The following is a 23107-nucleotide window of genomic DNA, read 5'->3' as shown; positions in this document are numbered from 1 at the left end:
GGGCCCTGGGCTGCAGAGCTGCCCCACGGCTCTGCTGCAGCTCTGCCTGCACAGGAGGGGCTGCATGCCTTGGAGCCCCAGCCCTGAGGGCAGAGGCTTGGCTGGGGGCACAGGAGGGAGGGGGCTTGTTCAGAGGGAGGGGCTGCACTGGAGGGGCTCCTGTGGACATCTCTAAACTCTCCCTGCCACAGCATTGCTGGATATTGTTTTCTCTCATTGCCTGATCTTCTCTCTGCTTCCTGCAGATTTTCCTCCTGCAGGTGTTTCCCTGTGCCTGATCTCTCCCTGCCAACACTCACAGACCCCAAATCTCTGTACCCTCTCCTTGGCCTGACAGAACCCTGCCTGTTTGCAGGGCACTGGATGGGGCAGGTTCTCTTTGCAGCTTGGAGAAAGGACAGCTCAGACCTAGCCTGATGGCTCCAGCAAAGGCGATGCTGGTGCACATTCCACGGACAGAAAGGCTTAAAGCACATTAGGGATCTCCTGTGACCCTATAATCACCAAAAGTAACAGTTCAGATGTCTCAGACACTTGTCAAAATTCATAATAAATAATTCATAAACTACCTTTAATATTTATCCCCCCTCCCTGCCATTCTCCAAAAGCAGGAAACTGATTTCAAAGTCTTAGGAAATTTTCTCATTTTTGTTAAAATCCTTGACTTGGAAATATTCTATGACTGATTAGAACCCCTCAGCATGTCAGAGTTTCATGAGCATTTCACCTACCCTGCACCAAAAATATTCAGAGTTGTACTTAGAGGGTCTGTAGGCACTGGGATGTTCCAGCTGCAGGAGATGTCTCCAGGAGCTGCAGCTGCATTGTCCTGTAGCCAGAGGTTCCTGTGCCAAGGGCTGGCAGTGATTCTGCCCCAGGCATTTCTCAGCACCTTCCCAGCCCTGACTGATTGAAGCTCTCTGTGCCTCTGTGCTGTGCCCGGGATGGCTGCAGGCAGTGCCCCAGCCCTGCTGGGCTGGCAGAAGAGCTGCTCATCAACAGAAATGTGCTTCTGAAGCTCTTCTTGGTTACCAGGAGCTGCCTCTGTGCCAGGAGCCCAGCCCAGCTCAGCAGCACAGACACAGCACCAGGACTTTAATGAGCCTATGGGGCTTTGTGCTCAGGCCCTGAACATCAGTCCCTGAGAGGGAGCTGAAGAAACCTCTCCAGAACTCCAAGGCAGAATCCAACTCCAAAGTTTCTTGGACTTTTAATGGGTCCCACTGAGGGACAGGACAGAGAAAGTGTCCCCAGGCCCCAGGCAGAGCAGAGAACTGGAGGCAGTGATGACAGGTGGGGACAAAGAGAAGCCAAGTCTTGGTGCCCTGGGGCACAGCAGGATCTTTGCCACCAAGGGCTGTGAGCAGACACTTTGTCCTGAGGCCCTGGGGCCTCCTGGCACAGCCCCAGCCAGGCTGGGCACTGTCAGTCCCTTGTCCTGCCCTCAGCATCCCCCCCTAGCCCACATCCCAGGGGCCTCAAGGATCTGCTGGAAGGAGTCCCTGGGGAGCCTCGCTCAGGAATGCCCTTGGGGGCTCCTTAATTCTCCCTGTAGGGACTGCAGGTTTTTCAAAGGACTTTGGGTTTGGCTTTTGCCTTGGAGTCTCTGAGAGCTTTGTGCAATCATGGCCTCCAATTATCTGCTGCAATTAGTCCTTGGAGAGGCTTTGTCAGTAACAACATTCAGTAGGCTCATTAATGCTTTAAGGTACTTCAGTTATTTTAAGGTACTTGGTGTTTCCCTTTTGATACAGACTCTGTGAGAGGTTTCTGCAATCATGGCCCTAATTATCTGCTTTAACGAGTCCCTTGAGAGCTTTGCACTGACATGTAGTGGGGCTCATTAATACTTTGAGATACTCAAGATTTTTTAGGTAGTCTGGATTTTCCTTTCCACACTGAATCTCTGAGAAGTTTTTGTGCCATCCTGGCCTCCAGATCTCTCCTCCAAGGAGTCCATGAGGAGCCTGTCTAGGGAATGGACCTCAGTGGGATGCATCCATGATTTGAGACACTTTGGGGTTTTCTTCTGACTTTGACTCCTAGAAATGTTTCTGCAATCTCCTCTCAGACCCTGAGGTTCCAGGGCTGAGCTCCAAATGCACCACGGGGCTCATTAGGATCAAGCAAGTCCTGACAAACCATGGCTCTGCCTTGATTTCCCTCTGCTCTAGTGCAGTTCATCAGAAATATTGCTGTAGTGATTTTGGTTCACCAATTTGAGATTTCTTGGAGAATGCAGCAATTATTGTGGTGGCTTCAGTGTTGGCTAATTACCAGTGCACTCACCAGAATATACTTACTCATTTCCTCCTGTGTGATAAGATTAGGAGAACGGCAAAGCAGGCTCAAATCTTTAAGAGGGTATAAGGAAAAGTTCATTAATAGCAACTAAAAGAAAGAGTAATAAGAACAAAACTTTCAGAACACTTCTCGTCTCCTTACAATCTTTTCTTTCTTACTGACAATGTAAAGACAAACCTAGAATTTTCAGTCAGTTTACCCCAACTAAAATAGTCTTTCTTGAGTTATCTTAGGGAGAGGAGTCTCTCTTTCATGCTATGGAGACTTTTCCAGAAGAGACACTTCTCTTGTCGCTCTCAATTTCCATGAAAAGCAACTGCCCAGAAAAATCTGCAATTGTGACATCCCTCCCAGTTGTTCAAAGCTCTTTTACAGTTGTGTTTATGGGCCATGTCAACTTATGGGGTATTAGTTAAAAGATGAGCTGTGTAAGAGCAAAGGTTCTCCTCATCTATTTCTGAAATAATCTTCATCTCTGAGGACATCTTTTTCTTCTCCCTGTGAAGGCACAGGATCTCATCACCCTTCCCTTTTTCCATGTTCAAACTTCTCATTGGATCACAGCTACTTTGACATTTGCTACTTTAGCATGGAGGCCTTTGCTGAACAAGTCACATCCCCATACTTTTCAATGCGATACAGGGAAAAAGAGAGTCTGATGTATCAATTACATCCTTCTCCATGGCTTTACAAGAGGATTTCAGCCCCAAGATCAGGACATCTCCTCATCCCTCCCATCTGGGACTCAACTTCCTCTTCACTGACCTCGGTGTCTTCATGTTGCTCCTCTATGTGCCTGCACTTTTTCCTTTTCTCTCACTTGAGGGAGGATGGAAGCACTGAAAGAGTTCATATCTCACCCGGGGCTTGCAGATGGTTCCGTGACCCCAGCTGGGCTCAGTACTCGCAGCCAGACCTGCTCCCTGTTCCCTCGGTTCCATGGGGCCCCACAGTGTCCCAGTGGTCCCTTGCTTCCATGAGGACCTGAGGTGTCATAATGCCCCCTTGGTGACACGAGGCCCTGAATGGTCACAATGGTCTCCATGGTTCCATCAGGCCCCACAGAGTCATAATGGTCTCTGGGTCCATGGAGCCTTTCTGTGTCACCATGGCCCCTTGGTTCCATGGGCTCCAGTGGTGCCACAAGGATCCCCTTGGTTCCACGAGGTCCCCAGAGTGTCCCAGTGATCTTCCTTCTTTCCCAAGGAAAGAACCCAGCCCCAGTGTTGCAGGGGCATCCACCAGAGGCCAAGGCCAGCCAGACTTGACGGTACTGACAGATTTACCTGGGAGCAACCCTTGGTATAGGGAATTTTGGAGGTGGAATCCCAATTTCAGACATGGACACCTGGAGGAGAAGGACGGTTCTTTTACATAGGAAGGAAAGCAGGGAACACCAATATTTGAGGGGCAAATGAAAGGTGGCCATCAGAGGCCTAAGTCAGCCAGACCTCTCTGGTCTAATTGCTTTTGTATGAAAGCAACCCTTGGATATAGGGAATTTGCGAGGTGGAATCCCAATTTTGGCCATTTCTTTGTAGATAAGAACGACAGTTCTTTTTCATAGGAAGGAAAGCATGGAGCCCAAGTGTTTCAAAGGCAAAAGAGGGGACAGGTGGCTCCTGTCCTGGCTCCCAAGCCAGCCAGGCCTGATTGTCATGGCCACTTTTGTCATGGAGGGTCCTTGGATCTCACAGGAGAAATCTCACTTTTGACCTTGGACTCCTTGAGAAGAAGGATGGTTCTTTTCCATAGGAAGGAAAGCATCGAGCCACAGTGTTTTGAGGCAGGTGAGGGAGAGCTCCCAAGTGGCAAGGGCAGCCAAACCTGTCTGGCTTTCATTTGGGAGCAATCCTTGGATGTACAGAGTTTTGGAGGTAGAATTCCAGGTTTGGCTATGGGCACCAGGTCAGGATGGATGGTTTTTACCAATAGGAAAGAAAAATGCCAAGTCTAAATGTTTTTGAAGAAGATGAGAGGTGGCCACCCTTAGGCCAACAGAGCCACACCTGTCTGTCCTGGCACCTTCTATCTAGGGACTCTCCTTGGACATAGGGAATTTTGGAGGTGGAACATCAATTTTGGCCGTGGGTGCCTGGACGGAAAAAGAGTTCTTTTCATTAGGAAGGAAAGCACAGAGCCCCAGTGTTTCAGGGGCAGTTAAATACCAACCCTCAGGAAGACAAGGCCAGCCAGATTTGTCAGTCCTGGCAGCTTTTGTCTGGGAGCTATCCTTGGATATTGGGAATTCTGGAGGCAGATTCTCAATTTTGGCCATGAGCACCTGGTCGAGATAGATGTTATTTTCCCCTAAGCAGGAAAAGCACATGGTCCCAGGGTTTCAAAGGCAGATGAGAGGTGGCCCCTGGGTGGCCAAGGCAGGCAGACCTGTCTCTTCTGGCAGATTTCATCTGAGAACAATCTGTGCATATACGGAAATTTGGAGGAGGAATTCAAGTTTGGCCGTACTTCCCTGGAGGAGAAAGACAGTTCTCTCCCATAGGAAGGAAAGCCAAGAGCCCCAGTGCTTCAGGGGCTGATGAGAAGCAGCCCTCAACATGCCAAGGTCAGCCAGACCTTTCAGGTGATTGCTAGGAGGCCCAGCCAGCCAGACCTGTTCCATGTTCTCTTGGTTTCATGGGACACCACAGTGTCACAATGGTCTCCTTGGTTCCATGAGGCCCTGGAGTGTCACAATGTTCTCCTTGATTCTGTAGTGTCACAATGGCCCTGTGCTCCCATGAGGCCTTGCAATGTCACAATGGCTTCCTGGTTCCACAAAGCTCTGATGTGTCACCATGGCCCCTCGGCTCCATGCGCCCTCGCTGTGTCACAGTGGCTCCTCTGTGACACTACGGGCTGCACAAGGTCACCATGGACCCTTGGTTCCTTGGGGCCCCCAAGTTTCACAATGGTCTCCTTGATTCCATGAAGCACCACAGTGTCACCATGGCCCCTTGGTTCCATGAGATTCCATAGTGTCACTGTGGTGTCCTTGGACATGCATTGTCACAACTGACCCTTGGTTCCATGAGGTTCCGTAGTGTCACCGTGGTCGCTGTCAGAGGCTGGATGAGATCGATGTCCCAAGGCACCTTGGGATGCTTGGAATGCCCGTGTGGGGCCAGGGCCGGGTCAGGTTTGTGGTGGAACCGAGCCCCGCCCCCAGCCCTGGTCTGGCAGAGCTGTCAATCACACAGCAGGGACTGCGCTAACCCAGCTCTGATTAGCCCAGATGTTAATCAATCAATCACACACTAGCAGCTGGTGCCTACCCTGGCTCTGATTGGACAAGCAACTGGCAGTCCCACCCCAGGGCCATGAAGGCCCAGGGGGTTAACAGCTGCAGCACGAGGCCAGCCCATGGTCTGGATCCTGCCTTCTCCTGGGGTTTCTCTGTTGGTGATGCTGGAACCCCAGCAGTTGGTACCTATGTGCATCTCTTTCTATGGATCTTCTGTCTTTCTGTTGTTCTCTATTTCTTCTCCTTCTAATCCTACTTAGCTGGAGCATTTTGGGGTAACTTCACATGTCAAGGATTAAAGGGTTTTAGGTTAAATGTGTGGTAATCCAGGGCACAGGGAATTATTCTCTGTCTGCTCTAAAGGGGTCCTGACCCCAGAGAAACGCTGCCTTTAACCGTCCCCCATAGAGAGGACTTCCAGGACTTCGAGAGAGATTAGAATTTACCAAAGTCCAAAATAGATTAGAGGGTAGTATAGCATGTGCCTTGGGTGAGAAATTTAGGTCTTGGGATTTTTAATATGATGTAGATAGGAAGCAAGATGGAGGAAGTTGGATGTAGTCCCTTTCATCTTCTTCATCTACTCCGTGTTCTGCAGTGTTGGTGGCACAGGGTCATTGGTCGAGGAAAGCACAGTGTAGAGGTTATGTGGACAGTCAAGGGATGAGTAATTGGTAGATAAGTAGAAATAATATACATTTTAAGAGTTAATTGGTGAGACAACTTTAAAAGACCTTGAAACCGTACATTTTAAAGCCATTTTGAGGTGTTTATCCAGCATGCTTAGCCTGGTATGCACAGCATGCAAAACTTTAGAGAAGATAACAATATACAAGAAGCTGAAGACCAAAAAAGTCCTGTGCATCTCCTTTTACCTGGCACAGAACTGCTACAGGAGGGTTTCCCACATCCAGAGAGCGCCCACAAAGGCCGAATGTAAAACAAATATCAATAACTGGCACCTTGACAATATTTATAATAGGTTGTTTTTTCCATAAAGTTGTTTAATGAAGAATGTTGTCTTAATTAGCCAATCATGTGAAATGTGTTGATTAAATGACCAATGAGGTCCATGTGTAGCAAACTAACGTATAAAAGAAGAGGATTGTAAAAAGGGTGGCTTTGAGCCCTTAGCCTTCTGATCTGAGTCTGTGTCATCTCTGATTCAACAATGACATTTGGGGATCTATGGGGGCTATTGGGAATCCTTTCTGCACCTTGTGACCCAACAGGAGCTTCTCTAATAAACTTTGCCTGAAGCTCCTACTGTGCCCATGACAGAAACCCCTGTGAGTGTCTGGGACATCCCGGCTCTTTGGCAGCCTGGGGACTCCTGGGATGTCACCGTGGAGCCCACGTGAGTGCCTGTGACAGATTGGTGCCTTTGCAGCCCAAGGTCCCCTGGGATGTCACCATGGAATGGCTGTGACTGCCTCTGACCACAGGGCTCTTTACCATCCCCAGAAAGCCCTGGGAGGTCTCCATAGAGCCCATGTCTGCCTGTGACATTCCAGCTCTGGAAGAAAGTCATGGAAAGTCCCCAGGGAACCCCTGTGATGGCCTGTGACAAATCTGATCCTTAGCAGGCAACCACCACCAGGACCCTGTTGCTATGGTCAGTTTCCATGGCAACCATCACCAGGACTCTGTTGCTATGGTCAGTTTCCATGGCAACCATCCCTAGTCCCCTGTTGCTATGGTCAGTCCCTCGGCAGCTCCATGGAGACCCCATGCTAGGGGTGGTTGCCATGGGATCCCAGAACCACAGAATTGGCTGAGCTGGGAGGAACCCATCAGGATCCTCCAGTCCAACTGCTGGCCCTGCACCAGACACCCCAACAATGCCAGCCTGGGCCTGGCAGCGCTGTCCAAACGCTGCTGGAGCTCAGAGAGCCCTGGAGCTGGGACCCTTCCCTGGGGAGCCTGGGCAGGGCCCCAGCAGCCTCTGGGCAAAAACCTTTTCCTGACATCCAACCTGAGCCTGCCCCGACTCAGCTGCAGCCGTTCCCTCCACTCCTGTCCCTGGGCACCAGAGGGAAGAGGTTCCCACAGGCCCAGCCAGGGACCCGCTCCCAAGGCTGTTGGCATGGCCGCCAGGGCTGGCACCAGCTGGGATGCTCGGTTTCCACGGGCTGGGGTTCAGGAATGGGATTCCCCAATTTCCTGCTCCTGCTAAAACTGCTCTGCCTTCACTGCCCTCCCGCCTCCCATGGAAAGCACAAAAGGCAAAGATCCTGGGCTGGGATAAGAACAATTCATTGGGAACAGCAACGAGATAAGAAACATACAGGACAGAAACAATATTGATAAGAGAAGGGATAAATAAAGCTTTACAGGGAAAACTAAAACACAACTTACTGGGTCTCCCTAGCCACAATTTCCCCCTGCCTGGAAAGGGCACTCCTCTCCTCAGGGAAAGAGACATAGAGAGTTCCTTTCCTGCCCCTGGCAATAACCTGAGGTGGGAGTGACTGTAATGACAGGGCCATGGCCAGACCCTCATGTTCTTCAATCCCACATCATGTCAAGGACAGGGGCAGGATGACAGGCAGGTGTCTTCCCAGCATGGATCACAGGGAAAATGGATCACAAGGGCTCTTCTCAATGTGGGTTCTCCCATGGGTGATGAAGATAGAGCAGTGCATGAAGCTGTTCCTGCAGCTGGGGCATTTGCAGGGCCTCCCTTACTGGTGGTCTGTTGGTGTCTTGTCAAGTGAGAGCTCTGGGTGAAGCTCTTCCCACACTGGGGACACTTGAAGGGCCTCTCCCCAGTGTGGATGCGCCGGTGCCTGATGAGGGTGAAGTTGTGCTTGAAGCCCTTCCCACAGTCTGGACAGCAAAATGGCCTCTCATCTGTGTGAATCCGCTCATGCAGGAGGAGATGGGAGCTGGTGTGAAACCTCTTCCCACATGTGGCGCACTGGTAGGGCTCCTCCCCAGTGTGGATGCGCTGGTTCCTGATGAGGTGGGAGCTGTGGTTGAAGCCCTTTCCACAGTCAGGACAGCAGAAGGGCCTCTCCTACGAGTAAATCTGTGGGTGCTGGTGAAGTCTGGAGCTGGTGTGAAACCTCTTCTGACACTGGGGACATCATAGGGCCTCTCCCCAGTGTGGATGCCTTGGTGGGTCACAAGGGTGGATCTGTAGCTGAAGCCCTTCCAACATTCCCCACACTCGTAGGCCCATTCCCCAGTGTGGATCATGTGGTGGCTGACCAGGTGCTTGCTCTGTTTGAAGCTCTTCCCACATTGCAAGCACTTGTGGGGCTTCTCCCTATCACGAAGCTGCTCATGAACCACCATCTCTGAGCTCTACCTAAAGCTCTGTCCCCCTTCCTGGCTCTGGGTGGTTCTTTCTTCATCAGAGAATCCTGGGTTGGCTTTGGAGCCCCTCCTCCTGTGGGATCTCTGTGGCATTTCCTCCATGTTGGATTCCTCTGAACTAGAGTCGCTCAAAACAGCCTCTTTCACAAGGTTCTGATGTGGAGATTTTTCCTCCCTGGTCTCCATCCTCAGCTCCTTACCTGGGGAAGGAAGGAGAAAGAGAGGATGGGATTTGCCTCTGTGCCAGAGGGAAGGGGATCCCCCCAGTGCATCACTGGCAGGATGGCACTGGCACCAGGGTTGTCCTGCAGCTGGGGGCTGTGCGGGGCTGGAAGATGGAGCAGGAGAGAGGGGGAAAGGAGCACTGACTTCCTCCTCACCTGCCTGGGTGTCCCAGGGCATCTTCCTCTTCCTCGCAGCTTTCTCCTCCATCAGGTGAAGGTTTGGGAATGGGAAATTTTGTTTTGGGAGGAAAACAAGGGATGAGCACATTGAGTTTTGTACTGGTTTGACGGCAAACATGAGGGAAAGTCTAAGTCAGAATTACAATTTAATAAGAAAATTAGGACCAAGGCAATGATACAGAAACACTGCCTTAAACTGACAGAGTCAGAATATATCCTGACACCCTGTTGGTCAAGGTGGTGGTAGCAGTCCCATTAAATGGTGACTGCAGTCCTGTTGGAGTGATGAATGTGGTTCTGTCAAAGCAGTGATCCTGTAGAAGGGTCTGGTCTTCCTCTGAAGGTCCAGTGGTGGTTATGGAGCTCTTGTCCTCTGGGAATCCAGTAGGCAAGGTGCTCCTGGTCTTTCATACCTCAGCTTATATCCAGGTAGGAATGCTTGGTTCTTCCCCCTGGGCAGAGCATCCCACAATGGGATGATGGAATTTTATCAGTCCTGCAGTGACATTCAATGGCCCATTCACAGAAGATGTCTCCCCTGGAGGGCGTTATCAGGGGTGAGTCATGGAAGAGATAAAGAACCCTGCCCCACCTGTTTATAACAGTTGATGAAGATGGGGATTGAAAACATGCATTTGGTTACATCTTACATTGCACCCTGAAACAGTGGGGTAATCCTTGCTCAGGGGGTGAACACCACTCCCCTTACCCAAACTGGCTCAGCTGTAAAACCCCCACCGTGGGATGGCAACACACACACAGGGCACAATGTCACACTTGCCCTTCTCCAGGGGAGGTCTCTGTCCCTGTCACTCCCTTGCTCTCCCCTCCTTTTCCCTTTTTTCGATCTCTCTCTTTACCTCACATTTACTGTTTAATAAAATCTACTTTGGATTTGGTCTCGTTAGCACCTTAATTGGAGCAGAGGCATCTCTCTACCAGTATTCTTAACCATATTGCAACAATATTTTGGCACAGTGAGTTCAGGCACTGTTCTTTGACCCCAAGTGCCTCTGACAACAGCATGGTTCCTTCCTCTGAGGAGATTGTGGTTCTTTCTGGAAGAACTCTTGGAAATTTGGACACAGTCCCTCCTTCCTCCTGGGGAGCTTATGGGAGAACTTATGAGGAAAATGGCTGTTGTGGATGGCCAGTGAAAAAGAAAATATTTTCTTGTCCTTCCTTGAAAAGTTTGTTAAAATCACTGGAGGAAAGGGAGCAAATGATACCAGCAAGACTGACAAGGTTTATTCACTCCAAGGTGAGGAACACAAGGCTGCTAAAAGTCCCAGAAGAAGCCCAGCTCAAGTAGCTAAATTCCCAAATTACTCCAGCCAGGGGTCTCCAGGAGGATTTTTTTGGTGAGTGTTCGGAGCCAGCAGAACCCGGACTCGAGCCCCGGATATCTTTGGGCTCCCTAAGAGGAGCTTTTTTTGGGTGAGAGGAGCCGCGATCACCCCTCAGGGGGGTCCCGGGTACAAACGGGGCGGGACATTGGTTTTGGGGATCCCCGTGTGAGCCGGGGCTGTGGAACGGGGGACCCCCGGGGCCTGGAGAGGGGAAGGGGCGATACCGGAGCTGCGGGCCCCCCGGCAGCCCGGAGATGAGGCGGGGACGGAACCCCCTGACCCTGACAGGGGCGTGTCCTGGGGTGACTTCATGATGCCTGTACCCCCATCAGTCTGTTTAGCCCAGAAATGAGTTCTGCACCTTGAAGGCTGGCTCTGAGAGTGAAGGGCAGGAGGAAGAAGCTGCAGTTTGTTTTCAGATACTGCACTCACTCCTCCACATTCTGGCTCCCGGAGTGTTGTGATGCCTTAAGGAGCTGGAATAGAGGCCAGACTGAGTTAAGTGGAGTAAATTAGATATTTATTGAAGTGCCTTCAAAGGTCACACCCTGGGAGTACTGGAGCCACAGATGTGGCTCTGCCTGGATGGCTCTGAGATGGGAGCAAAAGAGGGCTTGGTCACGAGATCTCACATTTTTGTAAATTTTAGTACATTTATATATAGGAGTTAACTGCCCAATTAATAGCTTCAAATTATGAAGTTTCGTCTTCCTTGCTTGCTTGCCTGCCCTCCTCTTTTCATGTTGTTTATGCTTTGGGCCTGAAGTTTGAAGAGCTTGTCCTTGAGTATCCAGCTAGAACAGGATTGTTTTGTCTTCACCACTCTGTGAAAAGATATTTATTAGTAGCACTTAATATACAGCTAAAAGCTGCACACCAAAACACAATAGAAAAACTTAAAACCTAAGGTATCAGTTGTCTGCTGACAGACAGACAGCAGGAAAGAGCTCTCCTTTGCTTTTAGTTAGTTTTTAGATCACTTGAGACAGAGAAGTTCCCTGGACTGTGGTTTTTCTTTTTCTTTGGAGTTGTTTAAACCTGCTCTGCACTGAACACCCCGACCGCACCAGCAGCTTGCACCTGCGGCCCACTAGGCTGAGCCTGGGCTGTGGCATTTCCAGTGCCAGAGGGACTGATAAGAGACTGAGCTGAGCTACTGCCCACAGAGGGACTTTCTGAGTTTGTCATCTCTTTTGTAGCGGCAAGAGGTTTTATTGTTTAATATTGTTCATTTTTTTGTGCTGGTGAATGTTTTGCCTGTTAAATAAACAGGTTTTTTTCCCGTTTTCTCTGAGGAAATCTTTTCCTGATCTGGTTGGGGGAGTGGCTGCTTGAATTTTCTTTTTAGAGAAAACCCTTTTGGAGGTTTTCTCCCAAATTTTCCCAAATCCAGGACAGGGTGGTGGGAAGACAGAGGATCCCCAAGTGGCTGGAGTGGGGGGACGCTGGAGAGGGGGACCCTGAAATTCCCCCAGCATCACTAAGCAGGACCCTGGAGAGAGGGATCCCCAGGACCCATGGGATTCTCAGCATCCCTGAGGAGGGGAACCACCAGAACCCCAGAGGGATGAGACTGGAAATGGGACACTCCTGGTGGCTTTTTTTTTTCTTGATTTTTGGAAGTTTTTATGGACACCAGATGACTTCTGGAGATGGATTTGGTTGGGAGGAATTCCCAATCCAAGGGATTCACACCTTGTTTTTCCCAAACCAGGATATCCCATTCCCAAACCTTGGCTGAATGGAGGAGGAGAAGGCTACAAGGAAGAGGAATATGCCCTGGGACACCCAGGCAGGTGAGGAGGAAGTCAGTGCCCCTTTCCCCCTCTCTCCTGCTCCGTCTCCCAGCCCAGCATGGCCCCCGGCTGCAGGACAACCCTGCTGTCAACGCCGTCCTGCTGGGGATGCACTGGGGGGATCTCCTTCCCCTTCCCTGTGGCATGGAGGCAAATCCCATCCTCTCCTTGTCCTTCCTACCCCAGAGAAGGAGCTGAGGATGGAGACCAGGGAGGACAAATCCCTGCACCAGAACCTCGTGGAAGAGGCTGTTTTGAGCAGTGCCACAGTGCAGAATTCTAGTGGGGAGGAAAAGTTCCAGAGATCCCACAGGAGGAGGGGCTTCAAAGCCAGCCCAGGATTCTCTGAGGAAGAAAGAACCACCCAGAGCCAGGAAGGGGGACAGAGCTTTAGGCAGAGCTCAGAGATGTTGGTTCATGAGCAGCTTCATGATAGGGAGAAGCCCCACAAGTGCTTGCAATGTGGGAAGAGCTTCAAACAGAGCAACCACCTCATCAGCCACCAGATGATCCACACCGGGGAATGGCCCTACGAGTGTGGGGAGTGTGGGAAGGGCTTCAGCTGCAGCTTCGCCCTCGTCACCCATCAACACACCCACACTGGAGAGAGGCCCTATGAGTGTCCCCAGTGTCAGAAGAGGTTTCACACCAGCTCCGATCTCCTCTGCCACCAGCAGATTCACACCGAGAAGATGCCCTTCACCTGCCCTGAATGCGGGAAGGGCTTCAAGGGCAGCTCCAACCTTGTTAGGCACCAGCACATCCACACTGGGGAGAGGCCCTCTGAGTGTCCCCAATGTGGGAAGAAGTTTCAGACCAGCTCAAATCTTCTCCTGCACCAGCGCATTCACACAGAGGAGAGGCCTTTCCACTGCCCTGACTGCAGGAAGGGCTTCAAGCACAACTTTACCCTCATCAGGCACCGGCGCATCCACAACAGGGAGAGGCCTTACGAGTGTCCCCAGTGTGGGAAGAGCTTCTCAGACCGCTCGTTCTTTACCCGACACCAACAGAGTCACCAGTAAGGGCAGCTCTGTGAGTGCCCCAACTGCAGAAGGAGCTTCATGCACTGCTCCAGCTTCATCCCCCATGGGAGGAACCACATTGGTCAGAGCCCTGGCGATCCACATTCCCTGTGATCCATGTTGGGAAGACACTGGGATGGTTATTCTTTTATTTTGGTCCTAATTTTCTTTGGATTCATCTTCATCCCTTAAAACCAGAGGAAATTGGGGTAAAAATCAATAAATTCATCAAAGGCATCTAAAGCCTCACTTTTTACTTGTGTTTCAGGGGAATCTGAGATTCAGGGAAATAATTGCGAGAATTTGGGGTTTTGGAGGGTATTTGGTGTACTCATTTCCTTTTTCTTGGCACTCAAAGAGACAAGAGGGTTCAATCTGTCACCTCAATGCCACTGAAAACTACTCAATCCCACCCCAAAATTCCTCGATTCCACTGCTCTTTGGTATGGAATGGGGTTGGAAGGGGATTGAGCAAAGATGGCTTCAAATCAGGAGGGTTGAGATGGGCATTGGGTGGGACAGGATGGGTGGAGTGGTGTTTGGGAGGTGGAAAATGGGGGAAATATGGCTTGGGAAGGGGGTCTTGATGTCCAGGAGGGGTGGGATGAGTTGGGGTTGGGATTGGGGAGGTGGGTTGGGGTCTGAAATGAGACAGCCAAAGTTTGGGGATGATGAAGGGAGGGGGAGCCCATTACTGAGTGAGTTTTTTAATAATCCACATTCCTGAAGAGATTTTTGAGGTCTCTCATCTTTCTGAGGCAGTTTTGGGGCACTCCCCAGCTCATGGGAGTTTCCTGAGAGCAGCTCCATGGACCCCCATTGCCAGGGGTGGTTGCCTTGGGCACGAGCTCAGAGTTGTAGCCAGAGTCCGTTGCCTTGGTGCTGGAGAGCAGAGAAATGATGAACAGCCCCAGACATCTCCAGTGTGTGTTTGGGGGCAGGGAGAGTTCTGCAAAGATGGAGTGGTCACTGCCCCACCCCAGCCACTGCAGTCTCTGGCCCAGCCCAAAAGTGGCAGCCAAGCCCCTGGCACCCCACAAACCCCACCTGGGAGAGGAACCAGAGCAGGTCAGGCTGTGACACGGGTGTGACACTGACATGTCCCACGGCCCCAGAGCTCACAGCAGCTGAGATCCAAGGCTGACTATGGATCTCTCTCTCCCTCTCTCTCTTCTCCTGACTTCCTCTTCTCAAAATCTGGTTAACTTGCAATTGGACAGGTTAGAGTTTGCTAAGTCAGTGCTATATGAAGTGCTTTACTATAATTCAATGCTGTTTAAGATTTCCCAAGTACATCATTCTCTGAAGTTTGCAACTAAAAGTTTGTTCTCCACCCTCCTGAGCAATTTGTTTTTTTCTCCCCTTGGCCATCTGTCCTGCAGGCTGTGCCCCCTGTGCGTGCTGCTCCTCTGCCCTGGCCGGCTGCACTCACCCATCTCGCTGTGCCCCAGCATTTCTCACCCAGCGTTTCTGTGCCCTCCCTGGGCTCCCTGCACCCAGCGCTGCCGGCTCCTGGCACACAGAGCCAGGGCAGGAGCCCACCCTGCCAAGGGGCTCTGGAGCAGGGCGGGGGCTGCGATGGCTGCTGAGCTCAGCAGCTGCTCCTGGCATGGTTCCATGGGGACCGAGCACAGCAACGCTGCTGAGCATTGTCCCTGCTGAGGGTCACACACTGCCGGGGCACATTCCCTGCCTGCAGCATTGCTGAGCATTGTCCCTGCTGAGGGTCACACACTGACGGGGCAAATTGCCTGCCTGCAGCATTGCTGAGCATTGTCCCTGCTGAGGGTCACACACTGCCGGGGCACATTCCCTGCCTGCAGCATTGCTGAGCATTGTCCCTGCTGAGGGTCACACACTGCCGGGGCACATTCCCTGCCTGCAGCATTGCTGAGCATTGTCCCTGCTGAGGGTCACACACTGCCGGGGCACATTGCCTGCCTGCATGTCGCAGACATCTTTTCATTAAAATCCTTTCATTAGGATTTTTCCTGCTGAAGCTGAGAAGTTTCAGCAACAAATGTAAACAATGGTTATCTGCTGCTGTGGAATGCAACAAGTGGATCCATGATTGGTCTCCTGTGGATGTTTGGACGTACTGAACACTCACAGCAGATCTGGCTCTTGCTCTCTGCCGAGACACTGATCTTTGTTATCATTCTTTTCTATTCTTTGCTTAGGAGTTTCTGAGGAAACTTTTCCTTTTCTTTTCTTTTTAGTATAGTTATAATGTAATATATATATATATCATAAAATAATGAATCAAGCCTTCTGATCATGGAGTCAACATTCTCTTCTCTCTCTCATCCTGAAAACCCCTGTGACCACGGTCATGGCTGCAGGATTCATGCCCGACCCAAGTACTGCACTGATGGCTCCAACATTGCTTTCCAACAAAAACACGGGAAGGCAAACTGTTTGCAGTTTGTGGTATTTTACAGTGTCTAAAACTCGCTAAGTCATTAAACCTTAAAGGTGAGATCCATTTGGAATGAATGACATGGAGAAGTAGTGCAAGATGGAAAAGGGGAGCATAGAAATAAATTGAGGGAAACATTTCAGATGGTTTCTTTCCATTTTCATTTCATTTCTGGAACGCTGGTTCAGTTTTTCGGTAATCTTCTCCGTAATCCCGTCTGTTCTTTTCAAAAACCTTTCCTGGAGAATGAGGTCAAGCTCCTGTCACAAGATGTGCCACCACCTGCAGCTTCTCTTGGCTTTCCGCACTGTGCATGCAGCAGGACTCTTGCAGCAAAGCAGGACAAAGGTTTGGAGAACTTGACATCTTGTCCTTTTTTTCCTGGTGGACTGGGGAGTTGTGCTGTGGGTAAGGTTTTCATTGTTACTGTTCCAGGCTAAGAAAACAGGAGGTGGTACCAGGAATTGTTAGAGAATACAAACCTGGCTGAATGCAGAGGAAGAATCTCCAGAGCCTGCAGCCACAAGTGGAGAGTTGTGTGATAATCATTCCAACCTGTCACTGGACATCTTGAAAATTATCTGGAATGTGAAAATGCTCTAACAGAGGGAGTTTGTTTCTGAGTTCAGTGTAGATGATTCCACATCTGGTGCTTGGTGCATAAATCAAGAGCACAATCAGTTCATGAGAAGCACCAGAACAAGCTGGGCCTCCCAGAGCAGCCAACTGTAAGAATCTGAAAAGGAAAAATGCAGAGAATGACTTGGTGAATCTTGCCTGGAAGAAAAGTGATCTTTATCTAATAACTGCTAATCCATTCCCTCGTCTTTGTCTTTCTTAACAAGGCCATTTGCATCCCAGATTCCCCATGAAGTGTGAAGCCTGAGCTTCTGGAAGCGCCTGAAAGATGCCCTGTTCCTCTGCAGGGACACTCAGGCTGGAACAGGAGCCCGAGCCCTGTATGGGGAAGCCTCCTCTGAGCTGGAATTTGTGCCGTGCTGGGAGAGGAGGAGGAGGGGGAGAGCGCTGGTGCTGTGTGGCAGGAGCAGGAGGTTTGGGCTGCAGGACATTCCGCCTGTGCCGCTGCCCCGCAATGGGCGGCCGTGCCCGGGGCTCTGGGCCTGGCCCCGCGTGCGCTGAGCTCCCTGGGCTGGGCTCAGGTTCCCACTGGGACTGGGCAGAGCCTGGGCTCAAACTGGGGGCAGCAGCAGTGCAAAACACCTCTGGGCATCTGTGTTTCCTGCTGCTGGGAAGGAGCAATGAAGCGAGTCAAGAAGTTCTGGTTTCTGTTTCTCCTGGTGGATTTTTTAATTTAATTCCACATTGAGGAGGCAATTTCTGTGGTGGCCTCTGTCAGTTTTTTCTATTTCAACAGCTTCAGTAACAGGGCTTTGTTTGAACTCTGCAAATGTGGCCTGTGTGGCTTTAATTCCCCTCGCCTTAGTGCTCAGGGGCTGGTGGGCATTCCAGTATCTGCTGATCTTTATGACTGCTACAATAATACTGACTTCACTGTCCTGAAAGCACCATGGATAGCACCAACTGAAAGAGGCATTTGCAGTTTTATGGATAAAATTCAAGTGGCAAGCACAAGAGGGCCAAGAGCAACCATGATCCCCAATTCCAAAGGCAAAGGCAGCAGCAGCCTCCTGCTGTCACCTCAGGGTGAGTCAAACAGAGCTGAAAACAGCGCTGGAACCCGATCCTGTCTTCCTCTGAGGGCTGGCTCAGGGCAGCACAGGCGGGCCCTGAGCAGTCAGGGCTCTGTGTGGGTGCTGGTTGCTCTGTTCCAGAACTGAGCTGGAAAAAGCCCTCGGGAGCCGAGGCAGGAGCAGGCGGGAAGGGGCCTGGTCTGCTGCTGCTCCTGGCCGGGAGCCCCGGCTGGGCCGGGCCGGCGCTCCCTGTGCTGCGGCTGCTGCTGCTGCCAGAGCCGGGCTGGACTCGGGGACAGGGAACGGACACAGGGGGACAGCAAAGGCCTGGCGGCTGCAGGGATGGTGGCGCTCGGGCCAGCGCCAGCACAGAGCTTCAGCCCGCAGTTAGCCCTGAGGGAAACGCTGTGGAAAGGCTCCATTTCAGCCGTTCTGCACTCATGGCTGTGAAAGGACTGAAATGAAAGGAGAACAAGCAGGGCCCGACCCCTCCTCCTTTGGGAGGAGCCCCAGGCCTGGGGCTGTGAGGGGCCATGAGGGGCTGTGAGGGGCCGTGAGGGGCCGTGAGGGGCTGTGAGCGGCTGGGAGGGGCTCTGGGATGGGCCATGACGGGCTGTGAGGAGCTGTGGGAGGCTGTCAGGGAATGTGATGGGCCATGATGGAACTGTGAGGTGTCATGAGGGGCCAGGAGGAGTTTTGAGGGGCCATGAAAGGCTGTTGGGGACCTTGAGGGGGAGAAGGTCTCTGAGAGCCTGTGGGAGGCCAGGCACGTCATGGAACAAAGGATCAATTATGACACTGTGGAGACAAGGAGAATGTTGTTGACTGTAAAAAAGCTCATGGAACCAAAAGCTCATCGTGACATTCCGGGACCTCATGGAACCATGGAGACCGTTATGACACTTCAGGTCCCAATGGAACCAAGGGGTCGTTGTGATACTGCAGGGCCTCATTTAACTAAGGGGTCATTGTAGCACGGCAGGGCCTCATGGAATCAAGGGGATCGTAGTGGGGCTCTATGAGATCACGGGGACATGCTGACTCTCTGGAACCAAGGAGACCACTGTGACACTGCAGAGCTCGGTGGAACCAGGGACTCATGTAACAGTGAGAAGCCCAATGGAATCAAGAGGCCGTTCCATACTTCAGGGCTTCATGGAGCCAAGGTGCCCTTGTGACACTGCTGGGCCTCATGGAATCCTGGAGAACATTATGGCATTTTGAGGCCTTGTTGAGTCAAGGGGCTCTGCGGGGCCTTGTGGAACCAAGGAGCTCTTTGTGACACTGCAGGGCCTCATAAAAGCAATGAGACTGTTCTGGCACTCTGAGTCCCCATGGCACCAAGGGGCCAGTGTGACACCATAGGGTCTCATAGAACCAAAGCAATTGTGACACTGCAAGATTTCATGGAAGCAAGAGGCCAGTGTGCCACAGCCATGCCTTTTGGAACCAAGGGTTCATTGTGATCCTGGGGAGCCCAACAGAACCAAGGGGCCATTGTGGCACTCTGCGCAGTCCCCTGGAACCAAGGAAACCATTTTGACACTGCAAGGCCTCATGGAAGCAAGGGGCCATTGTGCCAATGGGGACCCAAAGAGACCATGGTGAAATCACTGGACTTGGGGAAACAAAGATCTGTTGTGATACTATGGGGCCTCATGGAACCAAGGGGCAATTGTGATGCTGCAGGGCCCCAAGGATCCAAGAACATGGAAAAGTTCTGGTTGGCTTGGCCTGACTGGTCCAGCTGACCTTGGCATGTTGAGGGTTGGTTCTCATCTGACCCTAAAACCCTGGAATTCTGTGCTTTCCTTCCTGTGGGAAAGAACTCTCCCACTCCTCCAGGGGTTCATGGCTGAAATTGGGATTCCACGTCCAAATTCAGTTATATCGAAGGATGATTCCTGTATGAAACCTGCCAGAACAGACAGCTCTGGGTGGCCTTGGCATCTTGGGGGCCACTTCTAATCTGCCTTCAAAACATTGGGGGGCTGTGCTTTTCTTTCCATGGAAAAATCATCTTTCAAGTGCAGGTGTTCATAGCCAAAATTGGGAATCTGCCTCCAAAATTCCTTATATCAAAGGACAGCTCCCAGACAAAAGCTGCCAGGACTGTCTAGGTTTCCTTGGCTTCCTGAGGGCCAGCTCTTATCTGCCTTTGAAACTCTGGGGCTCTGTACTTGCCTTCCTATGGAGAAGAACTGTCATTCTTGTCCAGGTGCTCATGGACAAAACTGGAATTTGGCTTCCCAAAATCTATCTACCCAAGGACTGCTCCCAGACAAAAGTTGCCGAGACAAACAGGTCTGGCTGGCCTTGGCCTCCTTGGGGCTGCCTCTAATCAGCCTTTGAAACACTGAGGCTCTGCTCTTTCCTTCATGTGGAGAAGAATAGTCATTCTGGTCCAAGCAATCATGGCTGAAATGGAATTGCACCTCCAAAAGTCCACAAATACCCAAGGGTTGCTTTCAGACAAAAGCTGCAAGGACAGACAGGTCTGGCTAGCCCTGGCCTCTGGTGACTGCCTCTGATCTGCCTTCAAAACCCTGGGGCTCTGTGGTTTCCTTCCTGTAGAAAAGAACTGTCCTTCTTATCCAGGCACCCATGGCCTCAAGCAGATGAGCACTGTATAGGGACAGAGGAGCTCTGTGCTCAGCGGGGTAGAAACTGAGGACAGCAGAGGAGAGCCCTGGGAGGGACTGAAGGGTGCTTTCAGAGTTGGTGAATAGCTCTGACAAAGTAGAGAACAGCCTGAATAGAAAAAATCAATGCTAAGGGTGGCTGGGGAGGCCCAGTTTGGGAACAAGGAGAAAGGAATTTCCCTCCCAGCGCAGGGCTGTGGTGCAGCATGTCCCCAGCAGGAGCCTGGAGCAGCCCAAGGCTTTGTGTGGGCAGGCAGAGGCAGGCAGGAGGCAGAGCTTGGTGCAAAGGAAGGGCCCAGCCAGGTGGGGCAGCCGGGGGATGACGACAGCCTGCAGGGACAGAGGCGCAAGGCAGAGACACTGTGGGACAGCCTGGGCTGCACAGGGCACAGGGATGGGCAGCAGCTGCAAGACAGCCCTGCCAGAGCCAACTTGGGCAGCACTTTGGCCGTGGCTGCTGGGCCTGGGCCTGAGGCCACGAGGGGGCAAGTGACCCTTGCAGGCCTGGAGCCTCATTGCCTCCTTGTCCCTGCTCAGCAGCCTGGCAGGGGCCGCCCCATGCTCCTGCCCTTGCCATTGCACATCCCCACATGCCAGTGCCCATCCCGGGAAGAGCCCTGAGCAAGGAGGGAGGGACAGGATCTGCCTGGCCAGGGGCTGGGGCTCAGGCCTTGGCCCTTTGCATTCCTGAAACACATCCAGGTTTGCTCAGCACCAGAGACACCTTTTCCTTGTTTGTCTCCAGCTGTCATCACTGCCTCCACTGTTCTGCTCTAACTGGAACCTGGGGACACTTTCTCAGAGAGACTTATTAAACTTTTAGAAAATTTGAAGTTTTAATCTGACTTTGAGTTCTTGAGAAGTGTTTTTAACACTGACTCAGGGATTGAGTCTGATGTAAACAACACCAAATCCCCAAGAGGCTCATTAAAGTCCTTGTGCTGCTGAGCTGTGCTGATGAGCTGGCCCAGGCTCCTGGCACAGAAGGAGCTCTTGGAAACCAAGAAGAACTTCAAAAAGACATTACTCTTAAAGAGCAGCTCCTCTCCCAGCTCAGCAGGGCTGAGGGCACTGCCTGCAGGTATCTGAGAGCAGAGAAGCAGACAGAGGCTCAAAGCAGCTGGAAGGACAATTCTGAACTCATGGAGAAATCTTCACTGTTTTGCGGAGAAAAGAAGAAACTTCACAACTTTATAAAAGTTGTAAAGCTTGGTATGTTTATTTACGGCGTTGTACGCATACGGAGAAAATTTTCTTCAAAATGCATGTGTACTCTTGAAGATTTCAGGTCTCTTTTTATCTCTTTTTTTTAAATGCATATGTATACAGTTTCACAATAGGTTCATACATATTCATTCTGCGTGACATTTATTGCTAGTTCTTCTTTATTAAAGGAATTCTTAGGTTGGGGGCAAATTGACTTTGTGGTCTTTTCTGGTTTTTTTCTCTGTCTCTTTGCTGTCTCGGCATGCGAGTTTTTCTTTCAGCTTTGGCTTCACAGACTTTTCACTGCTGCTAGAAACGTCACTTAATTCAGAATGGATCTCTACTTTGTCTCATTCCCCCCTTTCCTTGGAAATAAGTAAATTCTTTTACTTAATGGAAACTTTTATGACAATAAGTGTCTTTTAATGCTTCACTATATACGTTTGATAAAGAGGTTAGCACAGCTATTTGTTTTAGTATTCTTTAGTTTTAAATTAATAATATAATAGGTCATCTTAAGCTTATCTCAACTAATATTAGTAAAACTACAATGGGGTGGCACAACTTATTAAAGATTCCATTTGCAGTTGGTGACTACTTGAAGATCACATCTTACTAGTGATGATCTATATTTTGTTTTATTTTTTGTAGAACTCTGGTTATCTCTTTTGTATTATGTTGGACAGCAATTAAGGTTTTCTTTTTACTTTTTTGGATTTCTTTTAAGACTTCTAGTAGGTCTTGGTGCTCAATTAATTGTTTTACTGATATAAGGTTCATCTCAATAGGGGTAGGTGGTAGTCTGTGATACATTGTGTAATTGGCTGTAATCAGTTGGTGGGATGTTACTGGTACTAAATACAAAAAATCACACTCAATAATTTTAACAAAATTACAAATATAGAGATTAGAATGGTTTTTATTAGACAGAATAACATCATTGCTATCAATTTGTACAGCAGCACAAGCAGTTCTCAAGCATACACTTTTTTTTAGTATATATGAGCCCAGCTTTTTGGTTAGTGACTGGATGAATTTCAAAGTGGCAAATACTTTGTTTAGTGTCTAAACACATCAGTTTACTGTCTGTTACTTTTCGTTTATCTTTTCGTGCCCACACTCTATGTTCTGAAGGATAGAGTATTGTTTTTTCATGGTTTAATCTTAGGGCAATGATGGGATGGATAACATAAACAGTGGCATTACGTATGGTAAGCACAAAGGCAGTGGCCACATTAGAAACAGGATTATAGGTGAAATTCACCATAGTCTACTAGGATTGAAACTTCTTTTTAATATTAATTGCATTATCTTACACAATTTTTTTAATTTTAGCCGGAAAATTACTCTTTTCTTATATGATTAGAGCTGCTGTTGCTTGCATCTTTAACTGTGCTTGCATACAACTGAAAGCTAAAGATACATTATCTTGAATTATACTAAGTGCTTCTACTATCAACTTGTGGTCTTGGTCTTTGGCTTTTTTATACTTCTTTACTTTGGCAGTACTTTTGAAATCTGTCACTGGCTAGTTCTTAATGCTAATAGAGATTACTATAAAGGCTGCTTTAATTTTGTTAGGCTACTTGCTGCAGTGGCTAGTTTATTTATTAGTATTTTTGAATTAATTTTATTTAAAACTCTTAATTTTGTCTTTAATATGTTAGTTAGATGTTTGTTACGGGGACTAGGAATTGCTTTCTGTCTATGACTGTCTTTTCTTGTCAGAGGGATGTGTTGGGCTC

The 23107-nt window shown here is 50.0% G+C and overlaps 1 protein-coding gene across 1 annotated transcript in view; it reads left to right on the top strand.

Annotated features, from left to right (window-relative positions):
* The window catches only part of LOC131559630 (zinc finger protein 814-like), a 289734-nt gene that overhangs the window by 90454 nt on the left and 176173 nt on the right, over positions 1–23107 (top strand). Inside the window, exon 4 of the mRNA XM_058808046.1 lies at positions 12819–13409. Within this exon, the coding sequence (XP_058664029.1) occupies positions 12819–13409 (591 nt within the window). The remainder of the gene's footprint in view (positions 1–12818; positions 13410–23107) is intronic.

Source organism: Ammospiza caudacuta, chromosome 7, assembly GCF_027887145.1.
Source record: "Ammospiza caudacuta isolate bAmmCau1 chromosome 7, bAmmCau1.pri, whole genome shotgun sequence".
NCBI classification, from domain to species: Eukaryota; Metazoa; Chordata; class Aves; order Passeriformes; family Passerellidae; genus Ammospiza; species Ammospiza caudacuta.
This window is presented reverse-complemented; position numbering and strand designations above follow the sequence as displayed.